The following is a 15,440-nucleotide window of genomic DNA, read 5'->3' as shown; positions in this document are numbered from 1 at the left end:
TGTATTAGTATCCACAAATAGTCAGTAAATACTGTTTGCCAATGCGCTGCATATTAAAGCTTGATACCGATATGTATATGTGGTTTTTACGGATGCATGTATATACATGTATATGACCTTTACATTATTAGTTATAAAGGTTTTTGACAGGTTATATGTCCTTTATATAAACGGCTGTTAGGCGAGGGTTATATTGCAAACAACCGTTTATATACGGTCATATAACCTGTCCGGAATATTTATAACGAATTTATAATGCAGCAAACTTCTTTTTTTGAGAAAAAAGTGAGATTTTATACAAAATTGACAGCAGCCGTGTATATAAAACTATATAAACGGCACGATTATCCAATAAAAAGTAACGTTACAAACGTGCAGTATTATAATAATAAGTATACGTGCTTTTTATTTGTTTGGGTCGTCAGACCAAACAAATAATGGTAGCGAAATTTCAGAGTCTAATGCTGTTAATTGCAAATGCCGAAAGTAGTCCACTTTTTTGAAGCGGTTACTTCCCTTTATATGTACACTAACGCCGAAAAATTCAGGGGAGATCACTGCGTAAAGATGGTCAAAGACAGGCACATTAATTTTCAAGCAAAATAATTCCCGAATGGTCGAAGATTTCTAATATTGTTTTATTGTATTTTCTGATCGAAAATAAGTAAATACAAAGCGGACATTCAATCTCTGACACAGAAGTTTACGACAAACCTAACAACAAGTAGTTCTCAAAACAGCTTAAAACTAGCGATTTAAAAGAAAGAAATATTTTTATTTTGTTACAAGTATCCAACAAATTACAACGCATTCAAAGTTTAAAAATAGCGTTGGCTTATAGAAATGCACAATCACAAATTACGCGGATGAATATGATTTTATCAATGAAAATACTATTTTTAGCGATGTCGATTACCGAATACTACACAAACCGAGTAGTGGAATATATAGATTCTACATGTCGGACTGTTTGGGCGAGAAGATTTTCGCTAAATTATTCACTTCAATTTTAAACAACAGGTTTATCCTGAACAAAATACATCGAAATTGATAAGGATTACAAACCCGAAATGCAATGTTAGTTCTAAATTAAGAATGACCTGATCTTATTCAGACATTGATTGTATAACTTCTCCGTGGAGCAGGTGTAACGCGCTCGCTTAGTGAGTGAGAGGTCTGGAGTTCAAATCCCAGTCGAGGAAACTTTTTTTTTCAATTCTTTTTTAAGTGTCTTTGTTAAGGAAGTAGCCATGATATGCAGGGATAAAGTGTAGCTGTCGTAAAAAATGAACATAAATGATATTTTGATGCAACTCTAGTTATGCAGAATTCCGGAAGTATGTATCAAACTCTGGTGCCTTGCAAAATGAATTATAATACATAAAAATAAACTTATACAGGAAAATACATACAGATATACAGTACGATTTAGATTGCAAAGATCAGAAAATACCACAGAACTTGCAGCCCTTCGATTCTTTATAAATTTACATGCTTATAGTAAGCTCCAGGATTATTTACATCTGTGTAAAGTCGTTACAAGCCCTGATTTAGAATAATATGGTTTTCTTCAGGCCGTTCACATATAAATTCACCGTGGCTGAATGGTTTTCGCGCTCGCTTAGGAAGCGAGAGGTCTGGAGTTCAAATCCCAGTAAAGGCAACTAATTGTTTTCAAATTGTTTAAGTCAAATAAACATTGGATTGAATATCAGTGTTGCAATTAGTCTTATAGCCAATTTACTACAATTAAAACGCTGGAAAGCATTGGTGGCACTTTACATATAATCTCACAACCTGTACCTTTCTTACATTCTGAGACCCAAACAAATTCAGCGCCTTCTGTGCTTTGATTTCTTAGTGTTTTTACAGTTCGCAAGGACAAACAACAAAGGTGTATATGCTATAAACAACGTACAAAGAATAGATAAATGGATACAAGATGAATAAATAAATACAATAAATCATAAATAGACCTAATTGAAAATAAATATAATCATGATATTGCTTAGTAGGAATATAAAACTATAGAAAATAATTACATGGCGTATGCGCAGTGTAAGGTGTGAGCATGTAATTCTTTCTTGCAAATATTAAAACTGGACAAAATGTATTCTCATTACATCATAAAAAGTGGCTGCCTTTAATAGAAACCAACCCTCTTTACCATTCACAACTGCAATAGTTTTCATGTGAAGTGAGTTTCGTATATATATATGGGTCAAATTATAAAATATCTGTACCAGTTGTTGGGAAATACATAACTCTTAATTGAAATATAGCTGTCATTATTAATATCCCAATTTAATATGAAAACAATAGGATAATGATTATGTAATCATTCTAATGTTGTCACTTAGCGTGAGTTATATACATTAAGACAGAACACCTTTTTTGAAAGTGGAGAACATATCCAACAAATACTGCTTAACGAATACAGCTCATCGTAAGCTACGAAGTACGTTTTCAACCAACGTATATCATTCACGCGTTAGGTATATACGTCATAAACTGTATACGGTACTACAAAGCCGGTTGTTGTTTCTTATGAAGAAGCACGGTCGTGAACTCAGCATGGCTCGAACACACTATTATTTTGTTTAAAGGCGCACACATCAAAACCTTTAAAAAAAGCTCTTGCTATTGCAACCAAACCACCTGAACTGTAGCAGATTAAATTCATTTTGCAACTTATCTCATAAATACACTTTACTTATCTATATAAACTAAATTCCTAGTACATGTATTAACAATCAACACAAATAAATAAAAAATGGTTTACACAGGGTTTTCAATATTTTCAATATAAAATAATGGAAGATACATTGTTAATTAAAAATAACTATTAGTATTTGTATTTGTGACTTTGTGATAAAACAGAGTACCATGACATCTCCAAGTTTCTATATCAAAGGAATGTGATGATACTCTGAACTTGGCATTTTACAAACAGAACAGTCGATTATTATTACTGTCTTGTTTCTTCACATTTTGACTTAAAGTACATATTTAAGATAATACACCATCGCGCATATTTCAGCAACTTTCAGAAAGGTATGGCTTTCATTCATTTACTTAGCGATAAACTATTTATTTATAAAAAAGAGCATTTCTGTAACAAAATATGAACTCATTCAATTTAATTGACAATACTCTATGGCAAATATGAGTCAATATCAAGGATCAAGAAAATATATATCAGTAATTTTGCAAATGATAAGGATGTATGTATGTATTTATCACCAGTCACTCTTTACCGCGACCCATCGCGAAAAGCAATAGGGTTTTTCTGTAAAATGTTCAAATTCCATATTCCGCACTCCAAAATGGTCATTTTTGTTTAGTTTTACGGCGCACTTACACAGTTTAAGTCATATGGCGCCGTAACAAGAAAAATGATTATGGTTAACCTTAGGTGTTACAAACTTAAAGCAACACCAAAACCACCTCACCTGCCGGAGCTAAGAAAAACATAGACTCCAGTAATCTTAACCCATAATAAGTGGAAAAAAGCCAAAAAGAGGAAACTTTACACACACTGAACATGAAAATGCCAAAAGAGATGTAATTAAATAAAAACTGAAAATGTGGCTGAAAATCTGGTGTTAAAAATATTATGGAATAAATGAAAATATAATACCTTGTACATTTTTTGCCTACATTAAGTTTAAGTGAAGTTATTGTTTAATTTGAAAATATATTTTCATGACCCTTTTTATTTGTAAATATCCCTCGATTTTTGAACAAAAGGGTCAAATATGACCCCCAAAATTTTTGACATAGAGAAAACACTGCCCATTTGATCACGCAAGGTTTTACGGTGGTTACAATTCTCATGTCGCAAAGCACAAGGGGCGTAAAGTAGCCATTAACCCCGCTTTTTTGCGCCAAAACGTTACCTCTTTGACCCGCCAGAAAACGGATTTGGAGGTTGCAGTTCACTGGTGCTTTAGTATTGCATGTTCAAACAAAAACAAAAATATTTGATATTTGTGAATATATAACAGTAAAAACACATTTTAATTGCATATTAGTTATAAACACATGTTCATACTAAGAACATATGCATGCTGTTATCAAGCGCATGTGGAAATTTATATATTCTTTAGCATGCGTACATATCCGTATCATTGAGCGCGTGTACATGTAGTCGTAAACATATACATTAAATGTACATCTATGTATAAATAATATGACAATGCAGCTACACAAGATTAGTTATTATTTTGTATTTCCAGAATCGCCCGTTTGGAGACAAATATTTATATGATAAAAAAACAAGCAATATTCTTATTAACATTTCTGTTAAGGAAACAATCTTTAATAACAAATTTTAAAGTATCGCATTGAAGATTTTTGATCATGATCACCACCTTATGAACACATATGCGGATGTTTCTTAATTTCAAATTTCACCAACTTTATACTATAAATGTTGAACACTGCTTAAGCTGGTGCTTTTGTACGTGGACGGTAGCTTGCATTTACCACTACCGTCCATGAGCACTCTCAATCAAATATGATAAACAAGATCGACAAGGAAAGGTGGCATTCAATGAACGCTGCCCCCACCCGACCCAGCGGCAAGGAGCCCAGGAGGACCCCAAAGAAAAACAGGACAGGGCACAAGACAGAGCACGGGCAGGCAAACCACTTCTTCAGAATACATAATTAGTAACTGATAAGGAACTAAAAGAAAACAAATAAATGATTTAATATAAGGCCCATAATGTCAAAAGGCACAAGGGAAGGGGACATGAGACACGGGGAAGGGGGGGGGGAATAAAATAAATAAAAACTAGGGACAAAGGGAATATACTTACCGTAGACGAGAAACAACAAGAGACACGAGCAAAAGTGTCACTAAAACAGTATAAAACAACATAGACATACATCTGAGGAACACAGAGGGGCGCCGCCTTGGAAACCGAGCCTGAGGCATTTTAAAAGCGACATCATAGATGTGAAAGCAACACCTATGTAATGTTTTGACAGTAAATGTCACTCTAACCAGGAATCGAAATACTATTGATTACGTGATATATATTAAGAATGACGTGAAAATACATGTTTATTACTGAAATATAAACATTTGTGGTCATAAAGTCTTAAAACGTCATAAGTTTTCCTCGATTGTTGTAGTTATCATCTGTTAATTAAGGAAGATCATGAAAATTGGACATCGCTTGAAATGACACTACTATCATTCATCATTTTGAATATTGTTCTGTAAAACAATTTTCACTTACTAGAGACATTTTTTTCTTTTAATTGTATCTCTTAATAAAAACCTTTCTGTTATCATATATATTTCTATTAACGTTAACCTTCATTATTGCGGGGTCCTTAGCGAGTATTTAAGGCAGATTAGGGTTCCTCGAATTGAAATATAGGTCGCTACGTAATAAATCATTCATGTTTAATGTTAAACATTAAATATCAAAATGTATGAATGTCAAAGCCACTTGTCCCGTCTGATATTGATTAATAAATCTATTTTAAGAGCCAGTATCGAATTATGATATTAATCCCACTTAAACTTATCTAAAATATCGAAAATTATACTAAAAGGCTAAATGTTCATTGATACTATGAAATCCATCTATAGAACAAACCGAAAAATATATATATATATATCAATAATAATCATATCATATTTCAGAAGTTGTACCTCACCCAATTTGAGTCAATTTAACTTCCGCGTTTCCAATATTACTGTAGCAACGCACTGTAAACATACGAAAGATAACACAGGGATAGAATACTGATACCAGATACATATTGTTATATGAAACGTTTATAAAACTTGCATATATGCATTGAAATATTAAATCGGATTGATACAGATTTGCTAAAATAATGCGTTGAGAATATAAACTAACTTGAATTAAAAAATAGACAATCATTGTTGAACATAATGGCGGACGGTGGAGAGGACGATGAAGTTCCTGGGCGTGTCAAGGACACTTTGTATAAACGCCGTGTCAAAGAAATTATGTGTCAACCATGTTTAAGTAAAGATAAGAAAATTGTGGCTGACAAATTTTGTTCAACGTGTAATGAATTCCAGTGTATTGATTGTTCAAATGTACATAACGTGCTTGCCATCTTTACAAGTCATAAACTGCTAAATGCAAAAGTAGCTCATCTAATCAGATGTGATCAACACACAAAGGTTTTAGATTTTTTCTGTGAAGATGAGAACAAGCTTTGTTGCAGAACTTGCGACATTGTTGATCATCGTGCATGTAAAAGCATTGCTGAGGTCGGGAAAATTATCGGGAAAATGACGTCATCAAGTTCTGATTTAGATGATATATGGCAGGAAGCCAACGACAATGCAGAAGATATTGCAAGAGACATTATCACTTCGAAAGATCAACTTGTTCAAGACGTTCAAGAAATACAAGCAAAAATAAGGGAAATGCGAGATGAAGTAATGGGAATATTTGACGAGTTAGAAGTTGCAATTGTTAAGAGAGCCAAAACTCTTCAAAAAGAAACATTAGATAATCTTGAAAAGAAGCAATTTCAAATCGAGAAACATTTGCATAAAGTTACAGCGTATCTAGAAACGGTTCATAGCATTTACAAAAATGGAACTCCAACGCAGAAATTTATAGCAGAACAGAGGATGGATACTGAAGTCAATTTTGTATGCAGAAATCTCAATGGGGAATGTAAGAACTACTGCCAGACGATGACCATTTCATTTGATTTTGACGAACAATTAAATCTGCCACCGCAATCAATTACCGACTATGTTCCGGGACAGCTCACATTAAAATACCATCAACGGGAAATTGTGAATGCTGTTAATAAGGGGATGACATTAACTCCAGTTTCTTCATTTGAGTTAAAGAAGACAGAAGAGAACACCAGGGAACCATTCATTACCGGATTAGACTTTCTACCCGATGGTAGACTAGTTGCTGTGGATCATAACAATAACAAATTGATAGTTTACAATGAAAAATTGAAAAAAGTAGGGTCATATCAGTTATCTTATTATCCATTGTCCGTTGTTGCTGTATCTGAGGATGAAGTAGCGATAACAACTGGCAGGGAATATATAATAGAATTCTTACGTGTTAGTGAAGCTAATGAAATAAGTTCAAGTAGAAAATATAATATAACAACGAAATATGATTCTATATGTTTAAAAGAAAATAGACAATTAATGGTTGGGACATTTAATTGCCAAATACCTGTTGAAATAGTAACGTTGTCAGGAGAGTCATACGTTTTTTGTATCGACTTTCCGAACAAGGCATGTCCTTTAGGCACAAGCACTTGCACTTACATACGGAACAGTGATAAAGTGGTGCTTACAGATAGATACGAGAATACTGTCTACATATATGACGTAAAGGCAAACACGAGAGTAGTTGTGAAGGATGATCAGATAAAAGTACCACTTGGTCTAGCAGTTGGTCCCTCTGATACTATCCTGGTTTGTAGTAAAAACACAAACTCTATTGTACAGATATTACAAACTGGTCAGATCTTGTCATCATTCAAGATAGATATGGAATTGCCATATAGAGCATGTGTCTCGCGTGATAAATCATTTCTTGTTGTTTCCAATTCCTGGTCAGGAAACTTGAAAATGCAGAAATTTAAAATATCATTATAATTACGCAATCATCAGTATCTTATAGTACATACATGATTCACAATATAAGGTGAAAATTATGATCGTTTCAGGATGACCAAGACAGTGCATACATATATAGTCATTGGATATGAGTCCCATGTTAAAATGTGACTTTTATAACTACACCAACATTCAAAACCAATTTGTTGATAAGTTATACAATCAAGAACAATTGTATGAATCTTACATCTAATGAGTGAAAACAGTTCAATGATGATTATTTCTATTATTTATTTCATTTTGATACATCGTACTTAACACTGAGAACAAATCATTCATTTGACAAAAATTAAACTTCTATGTAGCACTGCAAATATGACAATTAACGCATGATCTGTGTCAATGTTATCTTATTCACTTATTCAGCTACAAGTGTTCGAATAATTGTGTAATTGTGTGTTCATCTGTAAAGTCAATTGATCAATATCATTTCTGTTAGTTTCACCTGCTTCTTTCTATATGAAATTGCTTTTTTGAAATTACTTATAAACTTATACTCAAATATTTTTGAATCACGTTAAGTTTGAATCAATCATCACAGCCCATACTTTTCATACGTCATATTTGTACCTATTCGAGTTGTTGTGTTATCTATCATAACGCCATGGCAACATTATTTGTATATGCCAAGTCAAGAACTACATGTTATTTTGGATGAGTTTTATGTCGCACCAACCAGTATAGGTCATATGGCAACTTTCCAGCTTTACTTGTGGCGGAAGACGCCAGGTGAATCTCTGTACATTATTTCAGGCACAAACGGGCACCTGAGTGGGACCACCGATGTTCCGTAAGCAAGCTGAAGTATTGTTAATTTTAGCATGAAATTATTTAGGAAATGTATATATTTTACTAAATCATCTTCTCACAATGTTAAATCAAGATAAACAAAGATATATATCCGGAGAAATATATTATTTTGAGTTCTATTTGCAATTTATTGATAAGTTTTGATGTCATATATATTTCTCTCGCAAATATACTACATGAAAAGAAAAAGAAATATGTTATATATTGTAATGGTCCAAATACCATCAATTTATATTTTGACGCACATTTATTTTAAAAATCTTGGGCGATAATTTGTGCAAGTTTAAGCCTTTTTATACACCTTAGTCGGTTCTTGGCTGTCTTATCTCACTAAGGAAAGGATCGAATAAGTTGTCATTGAGTCAAAATTGTTGGTGAACTGTTTTTATGAATAAAGTATAAACAGTTTTCGATAATTTGAGTGACAAATATGATGATAATAATGTGTTTGGAAATTGTATGGTCTATGGAATATAATAATGTACTATGTACAAATAAAAGTTTGTTCTGTTCCATTCTAATAATTAATAGTTGGTTCTTTATTTTTTTAAATTACAATATTTGATAATCCTTTATTCTCAAACTGAGACTGACTAGGACATATTAGATATATATGTTAATGGTAGGATAAAAAAGATTTTGTTTCTTTCTTGAAATCATAAAATAGTTTGATGAGCCGTTTGAATCTTAAACAATTTTGCTGGTCTTTTATGTTATTTTTGACTTTCCAAAATGTCCATTGTGTAAGTTGACAAAAGAGTGATATACAAGCTCATCATCAGGCCTTCCAATAAACAGCTTGACACTGATAAGATTAGATTCTACCCAGGCATTGTCACATAATACTAAACATAAGAATAAACATTTAAGTGTAAAAGGAAGACTTTAGACTTCAAAGACTTGCGTTCATTGAACGCCGCCTTTCAAAGTACTCCTAATTAGCAAGGAAAGTAAAAATACCTTTTCTTGTGAATAATGCAAATTTTAAAGTGGTTTGCCTCCAGTTAGTAAATTATTTAAAAAAAAGAAAAGAAAAAAAAAAATAAACGCTTCAAAACATACTTATCTTAAAAGAAGGAGTGTTCAAAGTGAAGTTTATACTTTGGACCATGATAGTAACAGATTAAGAGATATGTCTGTGTATTTTCACAAGTTATAGGTATTTATTTGAAGAAGTTTTAGAAGATATCCTATGAATTTTGTACTGCTGTAGAAGAAATGCAGATATGTTGGGTATAAGTAGATTGAAATATTCAAATAGTTAGATTTCAAACCTGTTTTTAAAAATAAAACATGAAACGTCGTGTAGTAATTAATTTAACTGTTATACAGCTCCGCAAGAGAAGTCTGAATAGCTTATACTTAAACTTACATTCAACAAATACTAGTTTTTGAATAAATTTCAAAAAGTACTTAATGTGTTAAAAATAACTTGTTTTTTTATCATTTCAATAAAACCGTTTCCCTCTTGTACAAAATAGAATTTTCATTACCATTTTTTATAACGATCAACCTTGTATACTATAATTTGCGAATGGTTATTTACCCTGGGTGTCCCTTTCACAGCAGTTTGTTTGTTTCATTTTACGCCTTATTCCAACAGTATTTCAGTCATATAGGCGGGTAGTTTCCTATCCATCGTTCCTGGAGAGTTACACCAGTACTAGACTACATTTCACAGCAGGATAAAAGCACTAAATACAGTCTCTCTAAGAAAACGTCAATCCACAACATGATTTTTGACACTTTTATCTTATATAAAAGTATTTCCGTGCAAGTTAAATATCATTTAATTAAAAAGATCTTAATGAAAATATGAACACAGGCAATTTAAAAAAAAATAATATTAAGTAATGTCTTATTTCATTTATATTAGTAAAACACATTTAAAGAGGTGTAATAGTGGATTATATAAATTACTTTTCGTTTATGAATGACATTTTGAAACTTGACTTTTGATTATTAATATAATGCTAATCAAAATAAACATATTGTTATGAAGATATTCAATTTCGTCATATTATGCTTGTTTCAAAATTGAGAAATAACTGAATGTTTAGATAGGTGATTAACAGTGTTTGTCTATATTATGTAAAAGAATATTGCCTGCTTTTATAAAACAATATAATATTATTTATTCAGTATATATCTTACGAACTTAAAGCAATAACAATAATAAACAAATTATCCATAAGAAAAATGTTATATAAAACAGAAAATCTACAAAAGGGAAGTTATTCTATAAAAGCAAGAGAAAAAAATGTAGTACTAGATATTTTTACATTTTTATAATTAACAGAATTCTATAAATCAATATATATATTTTTTAGCAATTTTCAAACTGATTATTTAAAACTTAATTTATATTATGAATGAATTCAATGTATCCCAAATTTAAAAAATATACTTACAAAAGTTGTATCATAGTTTGGGGACCTTTCTGTTTAAAATGTGACAGAGTTAAATCGTATACATACATGCACCGTGCGTTAACTGGAGTGCGGGTATTAGTTACCCGCACTCCAGAGCATGCCCATTGATTGGTTCATTTTGTCCGGGGTTTACATATTGTGACGACAGAGAAAGGGAAAGCGATGGAAATATCATATTCAGATGCTCGTTCATTGTTTACTTTTTTGTGGGGTTTCATGTTGTGGTATCAGGGAACGTGTTTTTATGTTTGACTATGATACAAAAGAGAAAGAACATCAAAACACTCGGCAATCTGATTTATACTCGGGGGCTACGCCCCCTCGTACAAATCAGATAGCCTCGTGTTTCGATGCTCTTTCTTTTACTTAATCAATATAGGAATTTACCCTAGTCCTTGTCCTTTACAGGCTGTAAAATAATATTCTTATTATATTTTTGTTGATAAATAGAATAATGAGAAAATGTACCAATTGTAAGTAGAGACCCTAAGGAGTAAATATTGTTGCGCTCTGGTCGGTTTAGGTATCTCTAAGTTGAATTCCAAGATCTCTGCTCAAGTTACTTCTGGACAAAATCGGGGGGAGTGTGGCTCGAATATGGCTAAGCTTAATCGGAAGTTTCTAACTTAAGGGTTTATTTACCTATACCTTTACTTAAACTATTTCTATTATAAGAAACACGTACAAGATTTAGTAAATTTAAATGTTATTATTTATTTCATTAGTATTTATCAAAATTATCATATGAATAATTAAAACTTTCAAAAATGTCAGCAAAACACATATGACGTAAACAAAGTCCAAACAATAATTTAAGCAGTGTAATAATTAAAATTTAATCTGTGTTAAATTAGCTTAATGTAATTAAGGTCAAAAATGCAAACATATCTGTCAACAATCCTTAGTTTAAACAATAAATTCCTTACTTCAAAATGATAACTTTTACTTTTAAATGACTGATAAAAGTTTTTTTATAAATGCAAAAGAGAGAAAAATCATTAAATTGACTTACAATTGCAGAAAAATATTTACTTTCAAAACCCAAGCTCAATATCTCACAAACTTGCTCCGGCTGAATTTACAGGAGCTTATATACTCCTCAGCTGCACACTAAAATTATGTGTGCACACACAAACTGACTGTGTGCACTCAATGAAACTCTGAACACAACCTAGAAATTGTGTGCAAAATGTACACAGCTCAATAAAGTGTACATGGAACAGCCTTGTATAGAACAAGAAAAATTAAATTTAAATCAGAAAAATGAATTAAAGTTCCTCAAAAATTTACATAAATCAAAAGATTAAACCCTAAATAACATGACTGTCACCTTGGTATCTTTGATCTGCAGCTTATCTGTGAATAATTTACTTAAAAAAATCGTTTGACAGCTTCAGAGTCTGACACTATTCTATATAGTTGTCATGGGTAACTACCCATAATGCAATTGGAAAAACATGGCTGCCTCAAGAGAGGGATGTGCTTTACAACCAGTTTAAATTTGTAATTACTAAAGATGAAACAATACTCTAAAAGCAATATTAGTTCAGATTAATGCCAAAGTGAGTATAAAAATGATTTCCCTTAAAATTGTGTATTGACACTCTCTGTACTTACTAAAATCTTGATTAACTTGTGTTGACCTAGTTCTAAAAACAGCTTGTTTACAAAGAATAAATACGGGATGTATCATTACCCTCCACTTAAAATGTCTAAGTTCCATCTGACATCAATAACAATAGCGAAACTCTTAAAAAATTAACCGTCAGAAACAATGCAATAGCTAAAATGAAAATTAAGATTCAACAGCGTTAAAAATTTAACTTATTAATCAATTAATCAATTAATAATCAATTAACAACCAATTAATAATAATTTAGAGTTCATTTCAGTGCTTCCTTAATAAAATTATCTCTTATTATTATAGTAGCAATATAACAATAGTGTTGATAAACATCATAATGTTTTAATATTTTCAGTTTATTTATTTATTACTTAAATAGTTCTCCATTCCTGTTTGACTCGTTGCTGATATATAATTAATGTTCCTAGAATATTTTCACGCCCGTTTAACTCACAACGAGTGTAAAATGTCCATCGGTAAAAATGTGGTGAGCAACTTCCGTTCCTCGTTGTGAGCACCCATCTATGACGTATGAAACGATAAACAAGGTGAGTTTTTCATAATTTTTGATGATTACAGACATTTATGTAAAAATATCTGAATGCAGTTAGCTAGCGATGTGTTTTCCGAGTATGCACATGTAAAGATATTGCCTGTTGGTGGACAATTTGATGGAAATACCGTGCGACGCAGTCACTCGGGGTAGCTGGAAAACTGGAGACAACTTCTCTCCGGACCAAATTTAACATTGAAAACGTCGATTCTGGTGACGTTTTGTGCATTCTAACCTCAAACAGATACCCACAAGACTTCAGCGTAAATTATTATCTGAAAATCTTCATAGAAACGAAGATATACCCTTTTTTGCTTTAATCCTCGTTGTGAGCACCATAACCTCGTTGTGAGCAAGACAAGCGTAGTGCGTGTCTGGTTTTGATATGTAATTCAAATGGCGAGAATACAATTTTCAATGTACGAAAAGCAATCAAAACGTTTTTGAACAATAGTTTTCTCTTTGCAATAGTTCTTCTTTTTCTACATAATTTGGCCAGTTAACATAAAATTATATTTTAATAAAGGGTTTAAAATTAAAAAACTGCCTTTATTTTTCTGGGAAAACAATTTGCAATTTTTAATTTTTTTTTTTTTTCCCCCATTTTCCAAAAATTTGAAAATTCAAATTTTTTTTTTTTTTTTTTTGGTTTTCCCTTTTTTGTAAAATTACTTTGTGTTTAAAATTCAAAATAAATTAAAAACCCCAAAAACCATATCTTTAAAAAACAAATTTGCTAGCTTTAATACATGAATAAGTTATGATAAATTTATCATTTGGCTTTTATTCACCGTACTGGGCTCTGCCTGGATTTGCTCTGGCACTACGAATGTATGACGCTCTGACCGTTCAACCCTTTGTCATGCCAACGACCATTTGCAAAACGTAGGTTTATCTGTGCTCTGCTGTGTTATCCACCATCGGGTTATTAGTAGAATAACGTAGTGCTGGGTAAGTGTACAACAACAAATAATAATCTCCGCGAGATGTCCATATCGTAATTCCGGGTGTTCCTGGGCTTCTGATAGTAGACACGCTTAAAAAGCTCATGACAGTCTGTGTTTGACATCTAAGTAGCATTTTCATCATGAAATAGTGGCATTTTTAGAAATCTCCTTAACTTCTTAGGTGTTACACTACTAGTAAAATGTTGTGTTAGCTGATTTTACAGTGTGTTTGTTTGAAAAGAATGTTTTGCAAGAGACATGACCTCAACTTTTCTTTTGATTTTTATGCATCACTGACAGTTTTTCTAGTAGTTTTAATCTTTTTCAGGCCAGGGCAAGTACAGATATGCCACCAATGGAGTATAATATGAGTAGAATCCGTATACTAATAAGGTAGTTATGACCAATTTTTAAGTTTTTGGACAATTTGACCTTCAAAGTGAAGGTCATTCATGAGTCAAGGTCAAAAGAATATAGGCCAGTTGCAAGGCCTTGTCCAAAGAGGCGTTGTGCCTAAATATGAATTAAATTAATTTACTAATAAGGACATTAGGGCCAATCTTAAATGTTTTTGGACAATTTGACCTTCAAGGTAGAGGCTATTCAGGTGTCAAGGTAAAAAATACAGGTCCGTAGGAAGGTCTTGTGAATATGAATCAAATCCGTTTACTAATAAGGAAGTTATGGCCAATGTTAAAGTTTTCGGACGGATTGACGGACGGACGGACAGTTCAAAACTAACGTCTTGCAAAGAAATGCTGCTGTGCAAAAACGTTTTGATTGCTTTTGGTAGATTGAAAATTGTATTCTCGCCATTTGAATTACATATTTAAACCAGACACGCACTGCGCTTGTCTTGCTCACAACGAGGTTACGGTGCTCACAACGAGGATTAAAGCAAAACAGGGTAAATCTTCGTTTCTATGAAGACTTTCAGGTAATAATTTACACTGAAGACTTGTAGGCATCTGTTTTAGGTTAGATTGCACTTCCCCAGAATCGACGTTTTCAATGTTAAATTTGGTCCGGAAAGAAGTTGTCTCCAGTTTTCCAGCTACCCCGAGTGACTGCGTCGCACGGTATTTCCATCAAATTGTCCACCAACAGGCAATATCTTTACATGTGCATACTCGGAAAACACATCGCTAGCTAACTGCATTCCGATATTTTTACATAAATGTCTGTAATCATCAAAAATTATGAAAAACTCACCTTGTTTATCGTGTCACACGTCAAAGATGGGTGCTCACAACGAGGAACGGAAGATGCTCACAACATTTTTACCGATGGACATTTTACATTCGTCGTGAGTTAAACGCGCGTTGATTTAATGTATAATCGTTTATTTCTTATTTATCACTGATTTCAATACAGATCGTCCTTCTTTCAAGCTTTTTGTTTTTTCTCCTCAGGTTTT

General features: G+C 32.4%; 1 protein-coding gene across 1 annotated transcript; it reads left to right on the top strand.

The window, feature by feature from the left end:
- Positions 1-5,917: 5,917 nt before the first annotated feature.
- On the top strand, positions 5,918-7,453 carry LOC132731820 (uncharacterized; the record flags this gene model as incomplete). Its single annotated transcript, XM_060718093.1, has 2 exons — positions 5,918-6,920; positions 7,167-7,453. Coding segments are annotated over exons 1-2 (1,290 nt in total), but the record flags the coding sequence as incomplete, so codon positions are not given.
- Between the last annotated feature and the right edge of the window lie 7,987 nt (positions 7,454-15,440).

This window comes from Ruditapes philippinarum, unplaced genomic scaffold (genome assembly GCF_026571515.1).
Source record: "Ruditapes philippinarum isolate M1 unplaced genomic scaffold, ASM2657151v2 ctg15737_1_1_1_1, whole genome shotgun sequence".
NCBI classification, from domain to species: Eukaryota; Metazoa; Mollusca; class Bivalvia; order Venerida; family Veneridae; genus Ruditapes; species Ruditapes philippinarum.
This window is presented reverse-complemented; position numbering and strand designations above follow the sequence as displayed.